Below are 27,951 nucleotides of genomic sequence, written 5' to 3' on the forward strand. Positions count from 1 at the left end.
CACAGAGAGCTGCGAACAGGCTGACCAGACCTTATAAGAAACCATGGAACCGTTTTCTTTTTTTGGAGGGGGAGGGGGCATACCTAGTGGTGCTCCTGGCTCTGCCCTCAGAAATCACTCCCGGCAGGGCTAGGGGGACCATATGGGATGCCATTGATTGAACCTGGATTGGCCGAATGTAAGGCAAGTGCCTTACCTGCTGCACTATGACTCCAGCTCCTTACTACTGTTTTATTTTACGAAAAGGGTCTGTTCCATTTTGTAGCCAGTGACTGTTAGAGCTTCTCCATACAATTGCTAATACCTTAACATTGTTGGTGGGTTTAGTTTGCATTAAAAAAAAAAATTTTTTTTTGTTAGTGAATCACTGTGAGGTACAGTTACAAACTTTCATGTTTGCATTTCAGTCATGCAGTGATCGTTTACCCATCCCTCCATGCTGGGGGAAAAGGCAGCTGAGATAGAGTAGGGAACACCAATTAGTCTGCATTTCTGCTGCTTCTGAGATTCCACAACTGGTGATGTTGGATTTTTATCTTGTTTGAGATAGATTTTATCATGTTTGATAAAGTTACATTTAAGCATTCTGTTGACTCTCTTAGATATTAAGAACTTTAAAATACCCAGTGACAGAGGCCGGAGTTCATAGTATAGCAAATAGGGTGCTTGCCTTGCATGCAGCCAATCTGGGTTCTATCCCTTGTGTCCCCTGTGGTCCCTTTAGCCCATCAGGAGTGATCCCTGAACAGAGCTAGGAGCAAATAAAATACCCCTTGGTATTGGTATTGAAAGTGAATATATATATATGTATATATACATACATATATACTTGTTTTCGTAAAAACAAATATATATATTTGTTTTTAAAATATCTCTTTGAGGGGCTGGAGAGTGATAGCACAGATAGGGCATTTTCCTTGCACGCGGCTGACCCGGGTTCGATTCCCAGCATCCCATATGGTCTCTTGAGCACTGCCAGGAGTAATTCCTGAGTGCAGGAGCCAGGAGTAACCCCTGTGCATCACCAGCTGTGACCAAAAACAAAAATAAGAAAAAAAAAGATCATTTTGAGTCATTTCCACAGAGTCATTGGAGAGCAGAGGTTTAGGTATGGAGACAGTCACATTGCAAAACATTTAATAATAACCATTATTTTGTGCCCTACCTGGCAGTGCTCAGAGGCTATTCCTAACTCTATACTCAGGTGTAACCTGTGGTAGTGCTCAGAGGACCACATGTGGTTCCAGGGATTTGAACCAGGGTCACGGCCAAAGCCACATGTGAGGCCTTATCTCTTGTTCTGTCTCTCTGGCCTAGAAACTTAAATTTTGGCCAGGGGCAGCCCATCTGGATAGCTTATGCTGAGGCCTGGTGTAGACTTGAACATCCGGCCCTTGAGCTTGAAAATTGGCAGGAAGCAGACTTCATGACTGTTGGCCTCCAAGGCCAAACCTGGTATTTATGGAAAACTAACTTAGATTCAATTACATTTCCCAGATGCCCTGGGAGTCACCTGGGAAGCTCAGAAGTCCTCTATGGCCGTCAGAGTGTGTGTGGGAGGCTAAGAGCTCTCTCTGGGGACACTTTGCTTGAATCAGTTAATCAAGCTTGAGAAATTGGTTACCACAGGGCCACGAATGCCACCCCCTTCCATTCTGAACCCCTGCTTCTCATGTCCGTCTCTTAGTTGATCAATTTAAGCCCACAGTCCCTGAGCACACACCAGGCACCATTTTGCATATTAGGGGAGCCAGAGATAGCAAGGGCTCTAGGCCGGCTCCAGAATTAGAACAGACCCTGCAAGGGAGCATAGTGGCTTCTGTGGGAGTCTCCAGAGAGGCTCCCAAACCCGTGGCAGGGCAGGGCAGGATCCTGCGTGGAGCTCTAAGGCAGAGGAAGAGTTAATCAAGCAGCTTGGAAGTGTTTAAAGACAGCAGGGGGTCCCAAGGCATCTCTGTCAGAGCCTGTAAGCAGCTCTTCAGGGCATCAGTCAGTGGGTGGGGAATGATGAGAGGCTGGACGCAGCAGGGAGGCCAGATAAAACGCTGTGAGGACTGACCTTTATCTTGAGGGTTGTGGGGAGCTGGCAAAGTGTTTTAAGTCAGGGAGTGGTTCCTTGGATGTTTGGTTTAATTGAGTATGTTTAGTTGCTCTCTGTGATAAATGGATGGACTGGGGGCAAGGCTGAAGTTGGGAAGTGGCTCTTGTGGTCAGCCAAGAGTGGGATGAGCGTGACCTATTGACTGGCCATGATTGGGAAGTGGGATCCTTTCCAGCCAGTAACTGGAAATGTGCAGAAGGGCAGAAGTGAACATGCTACTAGCTTTGAAGCATTGGGAAATCCAGTACGTAGTACCTCCTTTTTTGGTTTTGGCTTGTTTGTGCACTTCCTTAAAAAACTGATGTAGAAATGTTCCTTTGGCTTCAGATACCTGAACAGAGGGGTTTGCACATTGCCAAACTCTCCTCTTTGGACGGAATCTCTCGCAGCAGTAATCACTGTTTTCTGCAGTGGGAGGAGGGAATTCACAGGAATCTGGCACCGAGGTGGGTGGAGAATTGGTTCCCACCTCTACCTGCAGAACTCAGGGCTACTTCTTGCTAACCCTCCCTGTGTCTTAGGATGGGGGGTTCCTGGGATCAAAACCCATATCTGGAAACTCGCCCCAAACCTTCTCACTTGGCCTTTTTTCCCCTCCTTGCACACATACTATAGAGATGTGTTTTCTTTTCTGCTGAGATATTCCACTCAGGCTTAGGGAATTCCGAGCTCTGGTTGCTCCCTGAGGTCTCCAGCGTGAGGCTATTCAGATTCCTCGCTCCTACTGTGCGCTTCCTTCCTTCCTAGAAACCCACAGTGGCTTTGCTAGAAATAATAAAGAAAGGATGTTTGGTCATGGTATAACTGTTTCTCTACTAGAAAGTGCCCACAGTCCAGAAAAAACAAAGAGAGGAACAGTTGAAGCAGTTTACTTGCCATATCTGTGTGAGTAAATTACTTCGATCATCTTACTGAATTTTTTTTTTTATTTTGGCTTTTTGGGTCACACGTGGTGATCCTCAGGGCTGACTTCTGTCTGGTTCTGCACTCAGGAATCACTCCTGGCGGTACTCGGGGGACCATATGGGATGCTGGGAATTGAACCTGGGTTGGCGAAGTGCAAGGCAAATGCCCTACCTGCTGTACTATTGCTCCAGCCCCTCATTGAATTCTTAAAGCATCAGTGTAGAGTAGTGTAGACATTGCCATTCCCATTTTATAAGAAGGAAATGGATGCCCCCAAAGCAAAAAGGGCTTGGCTTAGGACACGTGGTTGTGAAACAGGTTAATTCATACCTGGTTCTTTCCACTCGTTTAACTCCTCCTTCCCTGTTTTAATGACAAACTTGTGTCCCAACCTCCCATTGTAACCTTGGAGACTTGAAAAGATTCAGGCATTTTCCACATAAATTAAATGATTCCTGGAGAACTGCCTTTGCATGAAAAAAAAGTCTAGCAGATTATTTCACGGTTTCTAAGATGCACTTAGAAAACAACTTGTGATTGCACCCAGGACCCTCCCACTGCATTTCTGGCTTTCCCCATGGGAGCCCAGGTGGTATCTTTAGACAACACATGAGAAGTGGGTACAGAGCTGTACTAATTCTCCCTCTTTTTTGGAGTGAGAAACTGGAGATCTCTGCCCTTATAGATGTTTGCTGAGCGGGTGATAATGAAAAGTAGGTCTTAAGACTTGAATATTTCAGAAGAATTCCTGCTTTGTTGGATTATCAATGAATGAATTCAGACACAGAATACTAGGGTCATTCCTTCTCCGACACTGCAGACTTCTTCCACTCTCTTTTCTGGAAGTTTTGAAGCAAGTCCTTCTGGGGTGGAGGACAAAAGGGTAAAAATCCTACCCAAAGTTGACCTTTGCATTGCAGTCTTCTTTTTCATTTAGGATTTTTAGTTCAGCAATTGGTTGTGTATCCACAACTTTGCAACTCTTCTTTTGCTACTTGCTATTTACTAATTCCTAATATTCATCCTCTATTCTGCTTGAGGGCAGAATGATTAATAGAGCGATTCTATCTGATTTTTTCAAAATATTATTATTGAATAGCATCATATTATAACATAAGTTGCAGGCATGAGTCATTATAAATTGTCTACATCTGTCTAGACTGCATTAAATTCACCACTGAGAATCCAATTATCTGTTTACTGTACCCTTCCCTCTTACTTGATTTGTCCACCTCTTCCTTTATTCTTATAGTCTAAAAGCATGTTTTGTTATTATTATTATTATTCGATATATCAAAAACAGTAACAACAAGTCTCGAGATGGAGACATTACTGGTGCCTGCTCGAGCAAATCGATGAGCAACGGGATGACAGTGACAGTGATTATTATTATTTTGACTTTTCAGGTCACATCCAGAGATGCTCAGGGGCTACTCCTGGCTGTGCACTCAGAAATTAATCCTGGCGGTGCACGGGTGGACCGTATGGGATGCCAGGGATCGAACCTGGGTTGGCCATATGCAAGGCAAACACCCTACCCACTGTGCTATCACTCCCACCTCAAGTCTGTTTTATGTTTTTCATTATTCACTTGTTTGGTCTCTCTGTATGCCATATAGGAACTGAACCCTTTTACTTATTTATCAGTTTATCTGTTTATTTATTTATTTGGGGGTTCTGAGCCGCATCTGGGGCAGTGCTCTGTGGTGATGGGTATCACACTCGGTCTCCTGCCTGCAAAGCATGTTGAGCATCTCCCTGGCCCTGAACAGAGCCGTTTGGGAAGGAAAGCTGGCTTCTGGCCCTGCTGGCTTTCTCTGTCTCCAAAGTGCCAGCAGCGCCTCACTTTAACCCTGTGTATCACTTTCTTCTCCGTTTTCAGTCCCTGCCCCTTGCCACTCTTAAATTCTGTATGATTACTTGGGATTAGTTCAGCATGCAATAGTTATTGCGCAGCTCGCTGGGACCTGGAGACTGTTATCTGCCCACCCCCCCCCCCCTTCTCCCCTCTCCCACGTTTGTGAGAGTTTGTGAGAATCTCCCCTTCCCGCAGCATGGCAGATGTGGCAAGAAGGCAGCTGGGCCACCTGATAAGCAGCAGCCTGGAGCCAGGCCAGAGAATGCATATGTCCAGGCAGCGGGAGCTTGTCAGTTCCACGGGCGATGCTCTCCACCTGCCTTCGCAGACCTGTTCCTCCACAGGATTGTTTTCTTTCCGCAGACGCACACGCAGCCCTGTGGTTGGCCCTGGCACCTGGAAGCCAGGTATTGGTGGCATTTCCTTGGTGTTTATTCACAGTCATCCCAAACACGCTGTGGCTTCCCGCATTGGGAGACGGTTGCCGTTGCCATTTATTCTGTGAATGACTCCACTTTGTGGCCAGGTGGGAATGTAAGTCACAGCGGCTTTCAGGGAAGCTCATAAGTCACTTCCAGGGCTGAGGCAGAATTTATTAATGCGCTTGACAATTCCTGAGTAGGCAGGCATTTTGCCCAAAGAAAGGAGGCGTGTCACTGGGAGTCCCATCATCTGTTTGCAGCCTCAATGTTTTGGCCTCAAGATTGCTTACTTAAGTCTATTTACTCAAGTGCATTTTTTTTTTCCCTCTTCCCAAATGGTTGCACCAGCAGAGCTGAAATGATGATGACTCTAATGACTAGCTCCCAGGCTACTTCCAAAAAAAAAAAAAACCCTCAAGAATGTTGATGGACTGGAGGTCTGCATCGAGGAGCTGGGAGGGGCAGTCGTGACGCAGAGCTGGGGGTAGGGTTTGCAGGCCAGGTTCCTGGAAGCACAGCCCTCCCTGGCGTTGGACTCTGCAGCTCCAACTCACAGCGCTCTCCCCTTCTTTATCTTTCAGTTAATGACCAGCCACAGCTTCCCTGCTGTGAGTTCCGGCCACTGCTCCCCGGGCTCCCGAGCACGCCAGTTGTCGTGGGTGCCAGCTGAGGCAACATGGCTTGTTGGCCTCAGCTGAGGTTGCTGCTGTGGAAGAATCTCACTTTTCGAAGAAGACAGACAGTAAGTGTGGGTCTCTCAGAGGGTTCCTCCATGCTTTTTCTGCTGGGTTTTGATTCGGAGTGGAGGAGGCAGGAGGGGGAGTCTCCCTGGCTTTGCCAAAGCGATCGAAAGTCTCTGGTCTGGACTGTTAGCCCTGAGAGGATCCCGTCCCTTATTAATACAGTGTAGATTGGGATTCAGATGGGAAATTGAGCTGTGGTTTTTCCTCAGATACTGAGTTCTGACTTCTGGAATCTGGCACGAATACTCTTGACTGTCCTAGTCTTTGGTTTTTGCTGCAGCCCTGGGGACCATCTATTCTCCAAAGGTCACCAGATAAGACCCTGTATATCTGGGAGGTAGAAAGGAAGTTGAGTTAATGGCCCAGCTCTTTGGTGACCAGTGCCTGGAACTCTTAGTGTCATGGTGGATACTTTCCTTCAGCCAGACTGAAAATTGGGGAGGTATTAAATACTGCAACTTATTTTATTTCTGCAGGGTATTTGAAGAAATCTACTTTTAGATAGGTCAATAATTCCTCAATAATCTCTAAGCAGGGGTTCACAACATTTATCCATCCTTGGCTTCCTTCCGGCTTTGTTTCCTTTCTGTGCCACCCTATCCAATTGGTTGGCCCTCTAGCTTCATGTACTGATCCCCACTTATACATTTTTTCACCTGTTACCATTTTGGAATACCCCAGAGATTCCCAGAAGGTTCCCAGATGGAAAACGCTGCTCCCATACACAGATAAATGGTGTTTTACTACAGTGGAAGTAAAATCTAAGAGGCCTGGTACACATGTTGAAGTTCAGATGTCAGTCCTTGCTCTCCGTTCTCAGTACTCTTGGAATTCCTATCTGGTCTTCTGGATTTCTCAGCTTACTTTCGTAGTTGGTCTCTGAATCTTAGCTCCTCAAGTTATAAATGGGGACTTGAAGTTCAAGGTTGCCAGTGGGAGTAGGAACTAGAAATTACAAATCCTGTGTATGTTAGAATAACAAGAAAATATAATATTATAATAAAAAGCAAACACTTAGAATTAGCTTCCATATGCGAGACATTGAAGTACCTTATCTGGATTAATCTTTGTAAGACCTCATAAAATGATACTATTTCCTGATAGTACAATTCTGGAATTTGAAGTCCTGAGAGAGGTGAAGTAAGTTGTCTGAGGTCAAAACTTGAAGTCAGAAATGATCATCATCATCATCATCATCATCATCATCATCATCATCCCGTTGATCCTCGATTTTCTCGAGCGGCCTCAGTAACGTCTCCATTTGTCCTAGCCCTGAGATTTTAGAAGCCTCTCTTTACTCGTCCTTCCCAATGGTGCCACATTGGAGGCTCTTTCAGGGTCAAGGGAATGAGACCCATCATTGTTACTGGTTTTGGCATATGAATATGCCATGGGGTGCTTGCCAGGCTCTCCATGCGGGCAGGAAACTCTTGGTAGCTTGCCAAATTCTCTGAGAGGGAGAATTAGGCTATAAGATGTTGGGAGCTTCTGGGAGTTTGGTTTTATAGTCTCTGGATGTTGCCTGTTGATGGGATTACACGGTGCTGTGGGGGAGGGGGTAGTTTCTGGGTGTGACCGCCTAGCTACTGGAAAATGGGGGATCTGGGTGGAAGAGGCCTAGTCCTGAGACAAGCAGGCTTGGAGATCTCAGCCCTGAGTCCCGCACACTTGGGTTCCTCTGCCGGTTCCTTCATGCGTGAGGCTCGTCCAACCGTATGGAGAGGGGCCTTGAGCATGGCTGTGGCTGAGTTCCGGAGGTCTTCAGCTGCCGGGGCTCTGCTCGGGGCAGGGAGGAAAACTCAATCCACCCCTTCTTAGGGGCCCCAGTAAAGACAGCCAGGTGCGGGGGCAAGAGACTCTGCATCAGAAGTGATATAGAGATGAAATCCAGATAATCTTGGATTCCAGAATTGATACTTTACTAAATCACTGTTAGGTTGCTTTTCAGGAGTACCATTATTTTATTCTCTTTCCCCTTGAAGTTTTTGATCTCTTTCTCCCCTTTCCTGCCCAACACCCTTGACTGATGTTCTCAAGGCTTATTTATTCCCTTTTTTTGCTCTTAGCCACTGCGTGATGCAGGGGCCCTGCCTCTTCTGATGCTGATGGAGGCAGCCTGTGTGATGGGTAACTCTGCCATGGTATGTCCATTAGCTAGTGAGTAGTACATATAAGATTATATCCTTATTGCAATGAGAGGAATTCTCAATGGTAGTCTAGTCCAAAACTCACTGTACTGATGGGAACACTGAGGCACAAAGCAGGGAAGGAATTTACCAAGATCAGTGAAGGGATAAATCTCCTGAAACAGGAGGAGATGGGGTCGGTTGGACCAGTTGGACCAGTCTCTACTGATTTTAAGTTTGCTTGATTTTGCTTAGGAGTTAAAGATAAGAGAGAAAACTGGAGTGATAGTACAAAGAGTAAGGTGTTTGCCTCACACGTGGCCAACCTGGGTTCTATCCCCAGCACGCCATATAGTCTCAGAGGATGCCAAGAATGATCTGAGTGCAGAGCCAGGAATAAGCCTTGTGGGTGTGACTCTACCCCCTCTTCCCCACACCACCAAAAGAGTGAAAGCCTTAGTCAAAGGCCATTAGGTCATCTAGTGGCAGAGTTCTTGTTGAAGGAGTAGGTAGGGACATAACATCTTGACAAAAAAGGGTGTTTTTAGATGAATCAACACTACCCGATTTCTCATCTTTTATTCCCCCTTTTTGATTTATAAAAGAAATCAGCATCTTGCTGAATAGATTGCAGAGGCCTGGGTTGTTAGAGAAGTAAAGATCTGGTTTGTGCCTGTATGGAACTGGGGTTGGGGATGGGTTGAGAGCACCTCAGTTATGGATGCATCCTAGTGATGCTTCCGACAAAGATCTTTTAAAAATGGGCTTATTGTTATCTACACTAAACGTTTAATTTTTATGTGTCTTCCATGTGGACTGGTAGTTACTTTCCAGTCTACCTGACTTGGATTTCTAGAGTGCATAATTTAGAGAGAAAGAAAACTGCAAGATTGGTTCTGGTGTCACGTTGTTGGTTTGTATCCTCAGAACCAGCTCTGCGCATAGGTCAGGGGATGAAATTAGCAGCAGCTTCATACTTCCCGCGCAAAAAGTAAGGAAAGTCATGGTTTAACTTCCGAGCTCCTGAAGACTATCAGGAGCTCAGAGATCAGGAATACTGTATTCTAGACTGAGTTAAGAGTTGTGAATGCTGTGAACCTAACACGGGTTCTTGAATGAAGGGACAGAGAAGCCACCGGTGCTATTGGAATGAATGAAGACCAACTGGAGACTCGTAAGACCAGATTCAGAATTGTAAGACCAGATCTTGTAGGTGAGAGAGGGGGGGAAAATGGTATTATATAGGTAAGAAGAGTCCCTGAGGTAGAGAGGCCATAATATCACACTGGGTTTTGTGGTCCTGGGCAGCGAGAGAACTTGAATGATGACTTGCAGGATGACAGCTGAAGCAAATAATCATAGTCTTTACACACTTAGTTGCAGAGACGGAGACCTCAGATATGCTTACCGAGCGTTTCTGGAATGAGTATCTATAGATTGGGTGTATTAGTCAGATGTAACTGTGCAGGTTTCCAGGTGGTTTCCACTCTCGGTGCCTTGTGTACTGCTGCTGGGAGGAAAAGAAAGACTTTGGGGGAGCCAGGATAAGGAGAGTACTGCCCACAGCAACCCCACGGAAAGGGAGTGGGCGTTTGCCCTTTCCCCTCCGAGTTCTTGTTTGCTGATGCATCTTGGGGACCTTGTTGGTGCCCGCATTGCACACACTCATCAGCCCATCTGCTTGGCTTTGGAGCAGGACTCGACTCACACTGTTCTTGTTTGGTAAAGACCTCAGGGAAGCCATGTTGCGAAAGCTGGGGCCAAAGCTCAGTTTGGGTCCAAAGTAACAGGTAGCCTGTGGTAGTCATTGAGCACAAACAGGCCCTGGAATAGGAAGGGCGAGGGGCTTCAGAGTTTTCCAGATCCTCCTCTGATTTGTGGTTGAGCCAGAGGCCAGCGTCCCATGGCATGCAGGGTGCCAGGTGGTCATATGACCTCTTCCTTATAATTTTGCCTTCACTATGAATTTTCTGTTACATCTGCCTAGTCATGTGACTTGGAAAATATTCTAATATTGGTATCAATTGACTATCAGAGTTTGGGCATGTTTTCATGACAAGGGAAAACCTGTCAAGTTAATGTCAATGAAAACTCCTCATTTTCAGGCCACTAGGAGACTTTTAGAACCTGGATTCAATTCCCAGCATCCCATATGGTCCCCGGAGTAATTCCTGTGCATTGCTTCGTGCGATCTCTGCCTCCCCTCCCCCCCAAAAAAAAGGCAAAGGAAAAAAAAGTATTGTGGAAGAAATTTTGCAAACCCTTTATACTTATGGTTTTATCCTAATTTTTTCTTCCCTGGCTTTAGCCCTGGCCTGGCAGCAGTGGTTCAAATACAGATAATAATTCTAAATATTTTCTAATTAACTTCTTTTTCCACCTTGGCCACTATATGCCTCAATGGATAGGGAAAGGTAATTTCTCCTGAGGTTTAATGTCCCATTCTATGGAAAAGACTGCTAAAACACATAGACATTTAGGGTTTTCACTTAGACTGAGTATCTATTGCATATGTATATTCTATGTGGGATGGTGTGTGGGTATACAGTGGTAAATCTGATGTCCACATCCTAAGCTGAGAGTTTGATGAGGGTAGCAAATATAAAACTTGTTAAGACATAAGCACGAATGTGATTCCAAACTGATAAGTCCTATGAAGAAGAAAACCCCCAAACTATTATTACTGTATTACCAGACTGATGAGAGTAATTTAATTTAGCATGGAAAGTTATAACATTTAAGCAAAGAGTCCTGCAGTTTGCCAGGGGAGTAGCTGGAGCTCAGAGCTGGCTGTATTCTAGGTGGAAGCAAGAGGGTGTGAAGACCCCAAGGCCTACACATGTTCCCGAGTCACGGCTCAGAAAAGCCAAAGACTCTGGCGGAGACAATGAAGACAGGCTAGGGGTGAGCTGGGAATTGGAGAACCAGACGATGCAGGGCCTGACAGATAGGGAAGAGTAAAGTATTTCCGGTGTAAAGAGTTCCCGCCTGGATCACCAGGGTTGGGAAGATGACAGCCAAAGGAGACAGCTGTCATCATTACACACTTGGGTGCCCTTTTATATTTTTTTCTTTCATTAACATTTCTTGATATGTATGTTTTCATACTTTCAAATATTAATCCTATTTACAATAATGATTCTTGATGTGTAGGTCCAAATTTAAAATTTTAGGAATACTTTAGTGTACATTGTCTTTTGCAGTTCTGGCAGCATTAAGACTTATGTTTCACTGTTAAAAGAGTGTATGCTAAGTTAGGGAGTTAGTAAGGGAAGGGACTGGGTCTTTTGTCCACAGATCTACCATGGATGCCATTGGCATTCCTGATACCTTGACATGAATGCAGTTTATATTTTATAGACTCATACCCTACTACCAACCTTTAAATTATTTCTACTGCTTGCTGTTATAAATGAACTGTTATCATGGTTTTTATATATACACCTTTTTCTTGCTTTTATAATATTTCCACAGGCCCAAACTTCATGGTTAGGATTACTAGGTCAAAGGCAAATGACTCTTGAAGTGTCTGATTACATGTCCTTGCAAAGGATCAAGCCAATTACAAAAGCCACCAGCAGTGCATGCTAGCATTTTCCATTGTGTAAGGGCAGGCCAGGATTCTAAAAATTGTTTTGTCCTCTAGTATTTATCTGACTTATACCTTAAGATTTCACTTTAATTTGCCCAAACTTTTTTTTTAACTTTTTTTTTGGGTTACACCGGGTGTGCTTAGAAGTTACTCCTGGCTCTGCACTCAAAAATTACTCCTGGCGTTACTCAGGGGACCATATGGGATGTCAGGGATCTAATCCAGCCTGGCCACATGCAAGACAAATGGCCAGCCCTCTGTGCTGTTGCTCTGACCCCTAATTTGCCCAAACTTAAGTGGGATGTATGGTTATTAGTGATGGGTCCAGAATTATTTTTTTCTTTACATTCAATTCTTATCCAAACAGCTTTTTATTAAAGAGTGATTCCTTTCCAGCAATTCTTGGAAAACTTAGCAAATCTTATTTGTGTAGAGGGCTCTGTTTGTCATTTGATAAGCATTTTTTATTGTAATGTTGCTACAGCCCAGACTGCTGTTACTTTGATGAGCATTCTGAGATCTGGCGAAGCTCTTTGTCTCTTCTCTTTCATCTCTCAGAGTAGCCTTTGATATTTTTCATGTGTTTTCTCCATATTAAATCTAGGTACCTTTTAAATTACCAAAAATACCATCTCACTACCACAACTCACTGTATCAGTCTTCAGCACTGCATACTTGATACACCCTGTGTTTTCAGTAATACTAGCACAATTTTTTTTTTTAATGTTCACGTCTCACTTTTTTGAAAAACAAACAAACAAACAAAGAAAAAAACATTTGGGATGGTTGGGAGGCACCACATGGTCCTCCTAACATTGCTGGAAGCATCACTTGAGCACCAGAAAAAAAGTAGTTCCCTGAGCTCCATCGGGGGTGGCCTCCAAACCAAAAAATAAAATTATTTTATTTTGGGCATAAAATCTATGATGATTGGGGCTGGAGTGATAGCACAGCGGGTAGGGCATTTGCTTTGCACCTGGCCGGCCGGCCCGGGTTTGAATAATCCCAGCATCCCATATGGTCCCCTGAGCATCGCCAGGGGCAATTCCTGAGTGCATGAGCCAGGAGTGACCCCTGTACATCGCTGGGTGTGGCCCAAAAAAAAGCAAAAAAAAATAAAAATAAAAAGAATCTATGATGAGTTGGTGAAATATAGTATTTTGATTTTTTATTGTTTTCTCATTGTTTTACAGTATGATGGAATTTTTCCAGCATTTACTTCCACATCTATATGTAATTATCATTATTCCCTCCACTAAAGTTTCAATGTAATTTCTCTGCCTAAAATATGCCTCTACTCATTCCTCCCACTCCATTCTATTTTCCCTCTGGTAACCAGTTTGAATCTAGAGTTGAGTTTTATTGTTTCTTGCTGGGCAGTTTGCTTTAGTTAATCGTATTCTCCTTATGAATGAGGCCATCCTGTAACTGTCCTTAACTTCCTAACTTATTTTACCTAGCATAATTATCTCAGAATTCAAACGTATTTTTGTAAAAAATATGACTTTATCATTTTAATTAAATATGTTAATTTTCAATTGAGGTGATTTAATTTTTTTTAATGGCAAAGTAAAGACTTTCATGTAGTGTATGTATCACAGTGTCTTTAGATGTCTGGGTATTTTTATATAGAAGTAGGTTTTTATGGGTACATCAGTGTTTTAATGCCCCAAGGAGGGTTGATCATATGTGGATACATGTTTTGGCTGGGTGAGGATGTAGGGTCCAGAGGACAGGGGGTGGACAAACATCTTAGAGTTCACAGGACGCTCCCTCGGAATGATCTGGTCCAAAATGTCAATGGTGCTGTTTTTAAGAAATCCTGCTTGGGAAGTGCTTGCTTATCTAAAGGAAAATGAAAAAATGATGCTTTGGGGCGTCCCAGACAAATTCAGTGTAGCCATTTACATGAAAAGTAGAATTATTAATTTAATATCCTATACTAAAAGAGAAAGCCTCTGATATTTTTACTTGGGTGAGAAACATCTTTTAAAATATGTTCCTCTCCATCTGCCTCACCGCTCGGGGTGGGGATGGGTTGAGGGGGCCAGCTGTGGAGGTGGGTGACTATGTACCAAAGTAAGACTTGGAGACTTTTCTATAGGAGATTATAGCAGGAACACATCAGTCTAATTTCCGAGCTATTTAAGAGAGCTTTGTGAAGGAAAAGTCTAAATTTAGAGATGGGGCAAGAATCTGATTTGCTGATGCCGTGAAGCCAGCAAAGAGAAGACAATTAGGTTTCAGGGAGGGCCTGGGGGAGGGAGGAATTATGGAAGAGAAATACCCGGGACATCCCCCTTGAATTTGGAAGGTGAATTCTATGTTCAAAACCAGAAATAACTTTAGAGGTACTGAGTACAAGAGCTGGGGCTAACTTTTGTTTCCTCACAAGTTTTCTGTTGACATGGGATGAATTTTGCAGGCAGTGCTTTCATGCCCTCACACATGCGAGTGTCTTTTTTTTTTTAATTAATTTTTATTTTTTTAATTTTTATTTTTTTTATTACTGTTATTTTTATTTAGTGAGTCACAGTGAGGGTACAGTTACAGATTCATATGCTTATTTTTCCCTCATGCAGTGTTCAGGAGCCCATCCCTCCACCAGTGTCCATTCTCCACCAATGAACCCAGTATCCCCCCCACCCCCCAGTCCCATCCCCCCAACCCCACCCCGCCTCTGTGGCACGGCATTCCAATTTGTTCTCTCTCTCCTTTTGGGTGTTAGTTCAGCCAGGGCTCTGCAAGGCTTAGGGATTTAGATCTAGTGGTAACAGCACACAGGGAGGGAGGTGATTGGGTGAATGGTGTCTAATGCACCCAGCAGCAGGGACTGGTTGAGGTGAACTGATTCTGAATTCTGGCTCTGCCGTTTGTCAACCTTGTCTTAACTCTGAATCTCAGTTTCCATAGCTATACAATGGATCTTCTTTTAGGTTCTTATTTGTCATGGATATATTAGTACTAATGGGGTCATTTGAAGATTAAGTGTATGTATGAAACAGAACATGAATGCATCCTAAGACAGAAAGTGTTAATCATGATTACTGTCTTTTTTCTTATCTTTTTCTTATCTGCTTATACCCACTACATTCCCAAATGATAAGATGCATTTTTTTTCTCCTTTGCTATCAGTGCCACAGATGAGATGCCTTTAGGGCAGAACTAGTTGCTAATCTCAATCTTGCACTCACTAGTCCTGTTACTTACTTTTCCCAATTACCAAACAGATTCTTAGTTTATTTTTTTTTCCCCTGGGGATTGGGCGCGGGCGGGGGGGGGGGGGGGGGGAGGGGAGATTGTTTTGGAGCTACACCTGCTGGTGCTGAGGGCTCATTTTAGGCTCTGCGCTCAGGGACCACAACTGGTCGGGCTCATGGACCTTATGGGGTGCTGGATCAAACCTGGGTTGGCCACATGCAAGGCAAATGCTCTACCCACTGTACTATTTTTTCGGCTCCTGTAGTTCACTTCTTAAGTACTGAGTCAGCACACCTTACAGTGTTATCGTGAGAATTAAATATTAGAGATGAGATATATAAAACTGTGGCATGTAGTAGGTGCTTGTAATTGATTATAACAGCCTAAATCTATAAGCTGTGAGTTTATTTTACCCTTTAGGACTGGTTAATGATTTGGGACCATGTCATCTCATTAGGGATATTTTTTACCAGAGTCATGTGTTGTGTCAAGTTGAATTTCTTGTCACCTGGCCTCCAAGGTTTGAGCAGAACTATCTGCTAATTTCATCCCTGCCACTGACTAGTCCTGTGATTTACTCTTTCTATAAGTTCTAGTCTTGCCATATATAGTGGGTGCAATAATTATTCATGACAGAGTGGTTATGAGAATGAAGTGAAATTATTCATATATAATATGCTTGCTATATCCGGACTCAAAATAAAATGGTAGCTATTGATTATCTTAAAAGTGCAAGGGAAGGATAGAGAGATAGTATAGCAGGTAGGATGCTTGCCTTGCACATGACCAACCTAATTTTTATCCCCAGCACTACATATGATCCCTTTAACAGCAGTAAGTGTCATCCCTGAGCAGAGCCAATTTGAGCACTGCTGGATGTGGACCCCACAATACAAACAAAAAGTTCAAATGATAGCTTCAGCATTTCAAAGTTGATGACTGCCTTATTCATATTTTTAAATTATGCTTTTATTTTTTTTCTGGGTTCATTATTGTTTACCAAATTTATTCATGATCCAACCATACTTTAAAAGTTTTATTCCTCTCAGTTAATATCTCTACAAAATGGCAGGGAACAAGGAAGAGGCAAATTGACAATACCATAAGAACATTAGTCAAAAGTCTTAGACATCTCAATGCTGTAGAGTGAGGTAACTATGTATATAAAAACTGTAATAATTGACACTAGTTTGGGTTGTGGCCCCAACTCTATTAAGCAAACTAAAAATACATTTGTAAATAATTCTATGCCTGGCAAGCTACCCGTGGTGTATTCGATATGCCAAAAACAGTAACAACAATTCTCACAATGGGGACGTTACTGGTGCCTGCTTGAGCAAATTGATGAACAACAGGATGACAGAGTTACAGTGCTATATACCTAGAATACGTATATTTTTTTGCTTACTATTGTATGGTTAATTATGCTTATATTGTATAAACATTGCTTTTATGACTATACAAGATGTTGTTTAACTTTCCTGTTGTTATGCAGTTGTTTTCAATATTTTGAAATGAATAAATTCATGTATGTCGTTTTAAAATATTTTACATTTAATCCCATAGAAAGAACTGTAGTGATTATTACTTGGTCAGTGGGTATATACCTGACTTTTTTTTTTTCTTTTTGGGTCACTCCCGGTGATGCACAGGGGTTATTCCTGGCTCTGCACTCAGGAATTACCCCGGTGATGCTTGGGAACCATATGGGATGCTGGGAATCAAACCTGGGTGGCCAAGTGCAAGGCAAAACACCTTATCCGCTGTGCTATCGCTCCAGCCCCCACGACTTTTTGAATACATATGGTCAGATTGCTTTACTAAAGGACTCAACTGAGTTGTGTCCATCTTCTTTATCTGGCAACTTCAGTTCATTCTCTTACTTGGTGAACAGTTTTTTAAATTCTTGTCACGTGACAGACTTACTTGGGGCAAATTGCCCTCAGAGGAGAAGTTCTGGGGCGAGAAGAGCTGATAAAGGCATAGTATTTCTTGGATGCTCCTCAGAGGGACTTCCAACTTAGCTGCTAGGTGAGGTTTGGAAAATTTCAGTATGTGTTGACTCTTTGGGATTATTTACAGAAGTAAGTAGCAAAAGGAGTCCTGTCTTTGGTTGTGGAGACTCCATTATCAACACGTTTCCTTCCTGAGAGACCCTGCTGTGCTTTGTATCTAAGACAAACAATTGTTGTAATTAGATGGTAACAGAGATTTCCCCCTCTTTGTTGTTATTGTGGTTGCATTAGCTAAGTAATACATGCTCATTATGGAAAAAACGTTGAAAACATAGGAAAATATTTAAAAAAATAGTCCATGTTCTTATCAACCAGGACATCCTCCATTATCATCCTTATGTTTCCTTTTAAAAAGAATGAATACAGGGCCAGAGAGGTGGTAGAGTGGGTAGAGCGTTTGCCTTTCACACGTGAGACTCAAGTTTGATTCCTCTACCCCATATATCCCTCTGAGCCCAGCCAGATAAGACTGCTGAGTACAGAGCCAGGAATGATGCCCGAGCACTGCCAGTTGTACGCCCCCCCTCCAAAAAAAATCAGAAAAGATAAAAAGACGAAAGAAGAGTTTATTGTGGAACTTAGTCAAAAGACCTTAAACATTAAAAATGGATTACCTAAAAAATGGGGGGGAAGCAAAAATGAGGAAGAAAGTAAAAGCAAACAATAATCTGAAATATCAGCAAGAGCAGAAAGATTCAATTATGATTGGAAAACCAAGCGACCATTTAATTTTTTATTAAGAGAATTTTTTTAAATGCTCCTTGTGTGACGTTAAAAGAAAAAGAAAAATGCAAATTCATATTCTGAATAATCTCATGTTTGAAAGGCAATAATATTATTCATAAAAAAGACAAAAGTATTAACAGAAACACCGTGAACTCAATTTACTAGGAATTATGTCTGGGAAGTAGGATTAAAGGTGACTTTTACTTACCTTTTATTTCTTTTCTGTATCTTCTTTCATTTAAAAGTTTCTATATAAAAATCTGTGAATTTAAGGCTCAAAAAAAAAAATTTGGTTTAAAGGAAAAGGAGGATTTCATAATCAGTGGTGTTTTGGATTTATCTCTCTGAGGCCACACAGATATCCCACACAACTAGAATCCAGGTACTCTACCCAGATTCTTTGTTGGTCAAAGTTAACTAGAAGATCAGGGTCTGTCAGTGAGTGGGATGGAAGAGGAAAGGGGCTTTGGGCATTGTAACGTGCGATTTGAACACCAACAGTTGACTTAAGTGATGTCTAATGATTTATTACGTCTCTCTGCTCATTTGTCCTCATGTAACTCATTGAGGTGAGATTTTTTTCCTCGGAGAAACCTTATTTCCTAAGCCAGTAGATGCTTAAGTTCAAATTCTTTCTATCCCACTGAGAAGATGGTGGCCAGGCCTGATTAGGACACTGGCTATCACTCCCGGTCTTTCCAGTTTTGGGTACATACAAGTCAGTGTGGATCTCTGGGTAAATTTCCATTATTTTCTGTACCCTCTTCTTGTCCCCATGGGGAAGGCACATTTTTAGGTACCTTTAGGAAAATGGAAAAGAAAGGGAGAAAGAAGTGTGGGGGATTGAGAAAAGAATGGGTATGGTGGAGGGTAGATGCTAGACTTTTAGTCATGACAACAAGGTCATGTTTGTTGATGTACAACGATAAGTTTATACACCTGAGGCCTATTGAATGTCCAAAACTAATCTTACCTAATTAAAACTTAATAACAAAGGAGCAGAGTTGATGTGTATTTAGGTTTTTCAGGTTGTCCAAGTCCTTTGCGTTCAACAAAGATCAACAATTCTATATGTGCTAAGGCTGGAGGGCAAAGCTGACTGTGACCCAAGACCTGGCTTCAAGGTGCTAATAATTCAGTGGCGATAAAATGTGTGACCTCAGGTCCTGAAGAAGATAATGCTTTTGGCAGGAATACCTAACAGTTATATGTACACGAGGAGGACTTCTATCTCATGCTGAGATTTTAATGAAGGAGATCATGCCTGGTTTAAGTCTTGACGAAGGGCATAGAAATGAGCCAGATGAGACAGGGTAGGAAGTATCTTCCCGTTGTTAAGGAGAACCTAGAGACATGGAGGGGAGTGTATTAATGTGAGAGAACTGCAAACTGTGTTCTAAAATCAGTGTCAGCAGAGAATGGAGAAGTTACGAGTTTAATTTTTCCATAGCATGTCGGCTGCCTCGAGGCCTTAGGCAGCCATCTTATCTCTCTATTCACAGTGCTCTGTCTTGTTTTTTCCCTCAGTGTCAACTACTGCTGGAAGTGGCCTGGCCTTTGTTTATCTTCTTCATCTTGATCTCTGTCCGCTTGAGCTACCCACCCTATGAGCAACATGAATGTGAGTATCTGGGGTACACTGCGTGAGACTCACCATTGTCAAGCAAAATGTCAGCAATAGACATGAACTAATATTTTTTGCGGGGGAGGGTACTATGTGCTTGTCTTTACTTTTAATTTTTTTTTTACTTTTATCCCTTTTCAAAAGTAAACTCACTAGGGTTTAAGACTCACAACTCTTACCACTTCTATTCTCTTACTACAACTATTTGATATAGTATTGGAAGTCTTGTCACAGCAAATTATTCAAGAAGGGCATCTAGATCACCAAAGAAATCAAAATCTCACTCTGCAAGTGACACACTACTCTTAGAAAATGCTAAAGAAAAGATGCTCCTAGAAACAAAAGAATTGAACAAAATCAGCTCACTGAAATGCATGGCTTATCTTTTTTATTAATTTTTTTCTTTTTTGGGTCATACCTGGTGATGCACAGGGGATACTCCTGGTTCATGCACTCAGGAATTACTCCTGGTGGTGCTCGGGGCACCATATGGGATGCTGGTTAATCGAACCCGGGTCGGCTGTGTGCAAGGCGAACACCCTACCCACTGTGCTATCGCTCCAGCCCCTGCATGGCTTTTCTATATGCAAAAAATAGAAGAGAGAAAAGGGCATGGGCTATATTTGACATTTTTCATCCAAAAATATTTTATTCCGTTCTTATGTAGTACCAGGGATCAAACTTGAGTCCCTCCACAAAAAAGGCAAAGGCTGTGCCATTGAGCTACATCCTCGCCGTGCCTCTCCTGCTCCCCCATTCCCGGCCCCCAGATTATATCTTTAGGAAACACCATAAATGAAAATGGCTTAGCACAGAAAAATCTAGGTTTTTCGACTTTATTGACAAGGCAAGAACTCAGGAAACAGTGTTTAGTCTTAGAGAATGATGATAATGATAGTGATAACTGTCGTCACTGTTTTATGTTTAAAGCCTTGCAGGTAAAATAATCTTACTGATAGTACAGAAGGTGGTGATTCAAACCGCTGCAAGTCAGAGCCTTAATGCTGCTGTCTTGTGGTCCCTGCCAGTTTCTTTTTCATATGCACTGTACCTTTCTGCATAGTTGCACATCATGGACCATATCATTTAAAGCAACATATGCATAGTAATCAGGTTACCCGATACTTCATTAGATATTTATAATAAATGTGTTCAGTCTATTTTCTTAGGGACTTTATAATAAACTTGATCACTTGCTTTGATTTCATAAGAAGTAAATTGGGACTCTAGAATAAAGCATGCGTTTGTCTACAGTCACATATGCAGTAAGTGACAGATTAAAAAAAAAAAAGCTTAAGGGGCTGGAGCATTAGCACAGTGGATAGGGCGTTTGTTTGCCTTGCACACGAGGCCGACCCGGGTTCGATTCCCAGCATCCCATATGGTCCCCTGAGCACCACCAGGAGTAATTCCTGAGTGCATGAGCCAGGAGTAACACCTGTGCAACGCCTGGTATGACCCAAAAAGAAAAAAAAAAAAGCTTAAGTTATTGGAATCCAAATTCTTTGTTTTGCTGTAGCCTTTAAAGTGAGCACAGGGTGGAGCCTACAGCGAGGTGTGGCCACAGGCTCACGCTTTACAGGTCAGGTTGCCTTGGCTTAAATCCTGGCTTCATCAATTACTAATTTTATCACTTTGGGAGAACTGCTCCACTGCCACCTTGACCTAGCTTCTCCGTGCCTGCGTTTCATCATCTCTTTAAGTGGGGAGTGACAGTAGCTACCTTTTATGGATGTCGTGAGTGTCATCTCACCATCATTGGATGACTTTCTGCTGGACTCTGCAGAACCGCCTCAGTCCAAAGGAACATCGTGTAGGCGGGTTAGCTGTTGCTTTGTCCCTGTGACATTTCTTGCCATGGATCAACACAGCCCACACCCTTAGCCCCTGCGGCACGCAGGCTGTAGATCTTCAGGAAAGAGATGGGGAGGAGAATCACCTCTCCCCTTTTTTGAGTCCGCCGAGGGAGTGTTTGGCTGCTGGAGGGGGGCACCCAGAACCATTCCTAGCCATCTTTCTGCTGACAGTTCAGAGCTCAACTTGGCACTATGGTGCTTAGAATCACTGGGTGTTGCTTAGGGCCACCTGACCTGTACCCAATGGGCTTAGGAGGGGGGCTCCTAAGATAGAATTTAGGGCCTCACACGTGCTAGACATATGCTGAACCCCTTTGACTCATGTCTTTGGCGGTAGGGTCACCTTTTAACCCCCTGTGTCTGGCCCTGTTTCTCTCATAGCACACAGTAACAGTTATTTGCCTATTATTTGCTCATACTAAGTTTAAAAAAGAACTCCCTACGAGCACTTTCCTAGACATTATCTTCTAGTTTCACCGAAAAGTAAGAAGAACATGAAATGAAACCTGCACTCAGTTTGTGGGCTTAGAAGGTAATTGTGTCTTCTCTTTTGGAACCCAAAGAGATTTAGCTGATCGATGAGTAAATATGTATTACATTTTATTTAGGTATTACTCTAAGCACCACCAAAGAACACGTTTGAGAGAAAGATCAATTTTTCCGTCTGCTAGCTGTTCTCTTTGTAGAGCGCTCACAGACTTGCAAGATGGGTATGAAAAACAGCTTAGATGTTGGCATCAGACAAATTGGGGTTTGCTCTGTCAGTTGCCAAGATTGTGATCTAGGTCAAATTGGTCAAACTGTTGAATCTGGATTCCTTTGACACAGATCATAGATTCTCAGAGGTGTAAAATTCCTGTAGCTATAAAAGGCAGATAAAAGTTTAATTCTCCATTTATGCACTTCTTTTAGAATTATTCTCTGTTCTTACCACCTTCCAGCCATCTAGCCGAAAGGACACAGTGCTCAAGTGAAGCTCGCTGAGTGTCTTGTCTTTGGAAACAAAGATTGGTGGCTAAAAATTAGCCACCAATCTTTCTCAATATTTGCCAGAGCCATCAAGGTCCTGATAACATCCCTGGATCCTGGGTCACCAATATGCTATTTGATTATCTTCCTCTGCACCCAAATGCCAAGTTCTCACCATGCTTTTGTTGGTTAGTAAGCGGGGACAAAACCCATCTGGAAAGGTCTTCGCTGAGCCCACCACTGTCCCTTGTTTCCTGGACAAGTACCATTCAGTTCTTGGTGCCTCTCCTCAGGAGGTATAAAGAGAGAATCCCTTTGTCCTTCAAGTATTTGGTTGGGTTGCATAAATCTCCCCTGAAAGAAGAGCAGCTGTTTAGGCAAGGGACCTTGTTTGGTTTTCCTTGAACTCTTAACCGGGAGATAAGGAGGTTAAACTAAGCAAATGTTCAAAAGGCCAGAGTCCCTGCCGAGGGTATCAGATCTTGTTACATCCTTGCTCTACTGTAAAGCAAGGATGTAACAAGTTGCCTCTCTTGTTGAAAAATGGATAGAACAGAAAGATGGAGATAAAAGGACCTCCATACTGAAATATAAGCATTGCAAGTTCTGCTTATAGTTAACTTCTGAGGAGAATCTGTTAGCAGTTTGCATGGAAATAAACTGATGAGTGAAAGTTTCTGCTTTGGAGGAAAGTGCTAATTCTAAGTCGGAAGGCATGTTACTGACTAGGTAAGAATAGAGTTATTACTCTTGGAGGCTCACCACTCTTGTGGCATGTCATTCCTGTAGACCCATTCATTGAACATTACCTCAGGTGAGGCACTGTGCTACCTGACTTAGTCATAAGAATTCCTAAGATGTAGGGTTGGAGAGAAGGTATAGTATGTAGGGCACTTGTCTTGCATGTGGCTGACCTGGATTTGATTCCTAGCATCCTATATGGTCCCTTGAGCCCACCAGGAGTGATCTATCTCTGAGCACAGACTCAGATATAAGCCTTGATCACTGCTGGGTAGCACTGTAGCACTGTCGTAGCACCGTCTTCCAGTTGTTCATAGATTTGCTTGAGTGGGCACCAGTAACGTCTTCATTGTGAGACTTGTTACTGTTTTTGGCATATCGAATACATCATGGGTAGCTTGCCAGGCTCTGCCATGCAGGTGGGATACTCTTGGTAGCTTGCGGGGCTCTCCGAGAGGGACAGAGGAATCAAACTCGATCTCTACTGGGTATGGCCCCCAAACCAAAAAGTAAAAAAATTAAAAAAAATCTAAAATAGTAAAACCCGCAAGAATCCCTAAGATGCACTCTACAACCCTGTGAAGTAGATCGCCTTTTTGTATCCACTTTTTTAGGCGAGGAAACTGAGGGTTCAGGAGTCAGTGACTTGGCCAAAGGTGCAGCTCTCATGAGTTGCAGGAATTGGATATGTCCTAGAAGCTGTTTGGCTCTTTGCTTCCTGGAGCCTTGGTTCTTAGTGGTTACTGGCTCACTGGGGCTAGACAGAAGCCTTGGCCTTTCTCTCCAGAGGAATTCATAACCTAAATGGTCCCAGGTTGAGTCTCTGCCTCCTAGACACATTTATCTTCCTCCTTATGAGCAGCCCCAACATCTGGCCGCCACATAGCCAGACTGCCTGTGACACTGGGGACCAGACCCCAATCTACCCATCAGCCTGTGTTAGAACCTCCTTCTTCAGGGAGGAAGGAGAGAAAAGGGAGGCAAGACACCTCCGCCAGTGTCGCTTTGCAGATGACTGCTCACCCCATAGCAGTGTATTGATTAGACGTCCTGGAGAAAGTTGTGAGTTCACAGAGGAGGTGAAGCAAACACATGATTGCTCAACAGCGGACAGAGCCAGAGGGGTCTCAGAAGAGCTGGGAACTCCAGGGGGCTGCAGGTCTCAGGAAAGGTGCTGGAGTTGGGATCCTAGAGATGGGGGTCCTTCTCCTACTCCTGTCCACGGGCTCCCCGAGGCCCATCGAGCTGTCCTTTCGAGTGGGAAGGAATCGATTAGGTCATCTCCAGGAAAGCTCTAGATGAATTAAAGATGAACATGATGACTGAGTTCTTACTGCAGATAGGGCACTGTCTGCGCATGATCTAATCTGTCCTCTTGACATTTCCAAGATTGTATCATGGTTTTCCTTCTATGGATGATATCACACCGGTTAGGGACGAGACTCTGATGTCAGGTTTCTCATTCTGGAGGTGGCAGTTCTCCGGAAGGTGGGGGATAGAGCACCTGGATTTGGGATAGATCCAAGAGGTACGGGTGCACCTAACAGATAACGGTTCCTATGAAGTCCTAGAATCACTTCAAAGAATTAATGATTCTCCCTGTGTTTTTCTTCTCAATTTCAACAGGCCACTTTCCAAACAAAGCCATGCCCTCTGCAGGAACGCTGCCTTGGATTCAGGGGATTATCTGTAATGCCAACAACCCCTGCTTCCGTTACCCAACTCCCGGTGAGGCTCCTGGGGTTGTTGGAAACTTTAACAAATCCATGTAAGTACCGGATGACTGGAGCAGACTTTCATTCTCATACTTGGTCATTTTTCTTTCCCTTTTTAGTCCCCAGAGAATTTCTAATGGATGGACTTGAGTGAAGGTTTTGCATGTCGCACAGCCTGCAGAATAAGGGAGAGGATTCCCTCTAGGTCTTCAGACTGTGGGTTCTTGTTTGGGTGCATTTTTGGAGTAATAAGACATATATTCCCAAACCACATATTTGGGGGCATTCCCCCCAAAGTGGGTATGGAGAGCTAGCATACAGCCCCAACTGGTGATCTTTTCATTCAGTGAGTCCAGTTTGGCTATGCGTAGGAGACTGGAAGAGCTGGAGGTAGGGGAGGCAGAGCTGTGCACAGGATGAGACTTCCCTGGAGGGGCCCTGGCCCAAATGGCAAGTTGCGGCCTCTTTGCTGCCCATCACCTCTTATCCCCGTGATTGCCTTACCATACTGCATCAGGCTACCTGTGGGCACTGCATGTGCTTCTTGAGGGCAAGAGTGCTGCTTTCTTTGCGTTTGTATCTCTGGCTTCTGACTTCAATCCAAGATGGTAGAATTGTACTGTACTGAGTACTGAGTCGATATACTGAATTCACAGCACCGTACTGTGAGTTATGATGGATGAATGATTAAAGATGTATCCAGACACTTTTAGGAAACCGCAGCTGGACTATGTAGGGGGCCAGTGAGTTGTGCTCCGAAACCCTAGACTTTGTAGCTTCTTTAATGCAAAGACATGAAAATGTTTTATTCTTAATCATGTTAGTCTAAAAAGGAATGTAGCCAGATTATATTTACCTTCTCCTCTTAGAGGTTTTGATTTTAGAGGAAATTAAAAAAATACAAAAAAACACATTGTCTCCTAATAGGTAGAAGTTGTCAGCTTATGAGTTACTTCCAGCTCCATGCTTGAGGGTTGCTCCTGGTGTTGTCTGGGGGACCACATGATGTTGGGTCATGTGGTTGGGTCATGTTGGGTCACTGAACCCAAGTCTCCTATGTGCAAAGCATGTGCTCATATCTTTTCCCCTAAGAAATCCAAGCAATTTTATGGACCCCTAAGAGTATCCTGGGCCCTGAGCACTGTGTCTATGGTGTCTCTGGGATTAGTGTCTGTGTGTATGGAGAGGACCTTCTGGAGAGGTGGTGCCTGGGTAGGGCCTTGAAGGAGGTTGGTAGGACTTGGTTTTATAGAAACATGGGGAAGAACACTGGGTGCAGGAAGGGGTCAGGGGACCCGAGGGTACCACCGAAGCCGGATGTGGGGAGTGGTGGGGGTGGAGCCCCTGGACCAGGCAGGAATTCCTTCAAGTGGGAGAGGCAGTCAGCCTAACAAGGGCTTTTCTGTTTCTCTCTCACCCTCTGTAGTGTGTCCCGCCTCTTCTCCGATGCTCAGCGGCTTCTTCTGTATAGCCAGAGAGACACCAGCATGAAGGACATCCATAAAGTTCTGCGAACACTACAGCGGATTGAGAATTCCAGCTCAAGTAAGCGAGCGCCTTTCTGTATGTGGGGTGTAACCGGAAGTTGGCCTGCCCCAGGGAGGCTGTGCCATGCCTTTCCCCCTCACCACCGGGCTTTGGTCCTTAGTGAGGCATTGAGAAGAAACAAAGGAAGCGAAGCGATGGTCTCTGTCAGACAGGGCCAGAGTGTAGTCCCTGGCACAGCATGGACCCTTGAGACCATCCTTAATGGTTCTGAGCATCCCTGAGCCACCTGGATGCCACCAGGAACAAATGGTTGTTTCTGGGGAGATGAGCCCTATTTCTAAAGAGCAGTAGCTGGAAGTTAGGGTGAGTGAGGGCTGCGGAGTGCTGCCAACTTCAGATTTCTTTGGAGTTGACCGTTGTTTAGCAGTGAGTGGGTAAGTTCATTGATAGAGGCTACGTCAGCTCCGATTCAAGCAATCACAGTTGTAACGGAGTGGGTAAGTAAAAGGCAAACAACCCTTTCTAAAAGGAAAGGGCAATCCATCTTTCTCCTAATCACTTGGTTCTGTCTCATGGACGTTTGAACTGTGATCTTTAAAAAGAGAAAGCTCTACCTTTGACCTGGTGAGTGCCCGGGTGTTTTATCGCGTGCTATTGAGGGAGTGTGCGAGGGGCGGGCAGGGCGCCAGCCGTGGCATCAGGCACCCGCTGCAGAACTCAGAGATCAGCCTCCCCGCCAGTGGCCTCCCGGGGGGGCCAGGGGCGGTGGAGCAGTCTGCTGGGTGGAGGCTAGGATGGGGTGCAAGGGCTGTGGAGAATTTGAAAAGCGGTAATGAAGCTGACTCAAAGTCGATCTTGCTTTTTATTATCACCATGCCCCAGTGGTTCTAAACAATGTCAGTGATAAATGACTCGCCTTCGCAGGCCAGCTGCCGCCACTGTTCCCGAGGAAGTACTTTGACTAGGCAGGGTGTTGCAGGTGGGCTGGCTTTGGCTGAAGGGCCTCCAAGTCTGTGACCTTCTTGACTAAGGAAGTGGTATCCGGTGCTTGAGCTGGAAGCTGACTTGTCGCTTTCTCTTGACCTGTGCTTTGGGCAGGAAAAGAGGTGGCAGGGGAGGAGGAGCTGATGGCTTAGGAACTGAAAGCTGTGTGGGATGACTTAGGCAAGGTGTCACTGTCCCCTGAAGGGACGGGTGTGGCCGTGCTTGGTGCTCCCTGCTAGGCCATTCCTGGCTGCATGGTCCAGCCAATTGGCTGTTGCCTCCTTGTACTGTAGGCCCCTGGTGGTCCCAGTGGCTGTTGCACTGCAGGACAGGAAGAGGAAGCAAGGGTGAAAAGGCTGTTCTTTCTGATCTACTGAAACACCCAGCCCGGTAGCCCAGAGGCAGAGTTTGGGCTGGTTTTTGTGCTCCAGAGGGCTGGCAAGTGACCCAGAGGAGACAGGACCAGGAGATATTCCTTAGAACCTTCTGACCTTATGACTGAGTGAATAAGTCATGAAGCTGCTTTGGTGCACACTTCTCGTACTTAAAATGAGGATAATACAGGAGCCTGTCTCAGAGCTTTGTTCTGAGGGATAAATGACATTAACAAACAAAACCCAAAACCATTTTAGGGCTGGAGAGACAGCTCAGTGGGCTGCAGTGCATGTTTTGCATACGGATACCTTTTTTTTTTTTTTAAACGTTATTTTAGTTTTGGTTTGGGGGCCACATCTGGCTGTGCTCAGGGCTTATTCCTGTCTTTTTGCATAGGGATCACTACTCCTGGTGGACTTGGGGGGACCTATGAGGTGCCATATGGAGATTGAACTCAGGTCTCCTGTGTGCAAGGCAAGTGTTCTACTTGCTGTATTATTATTCTGTGT

At 44.1% G+C, this 27,951-nt stretch overlaps 1 protein-coding gene across 4 annotated transcripts in view; it reads left to right on the forward strand.

The window, feature by feature from the left end:
* The window catches only part of ABCA1 (ATP binding cassette subfamily A member 1), a 148,623-nt gene that overhangs the window by 18,243 nt on the left and 102,429 nt on the right, over positions 1-27,951 (forward strand). For all 4 annotated transcript variants that reach the window (XM_055124798.1, XM_055124811.1, XM_055124802.1 and 1 more), the window contains exons 2-5: positions 5,869-6,029; positions 19,218-19,311; positions 24,507-24,648; positions 26,022-26,140. In XM_055124798.1, the coding sequence (XP_054980773.1) occupies positions 5,964-6,029; positions 19,218-19,311; positions 24,507-24,648; positions 26,022-26,140 (421 nt within the window). In that variant the 5' untranslated portion in view covers positions 5,869-5,963. The remainder of the gene's footprint in view (positions 1-5,868; positions 6,030-19,217; positions 19,312-24,506; positions 24,649-26,021; positions 26,141-27,951) is intronic.

This window comes from Sorex araneus, chromosome 1 (genome assembly GCF_027595985.1).
Source record: "Sorex araneus isolate mSorAra2 chromosome 1, mSorAra2.pri, whole genome shotgun sequence".
Lineage (NCBI taxonomy): Eukaryota > Metazoa > Chordata > Mammalia > Eulipotyphla > Soricidae > Sorex > Sorex araneus.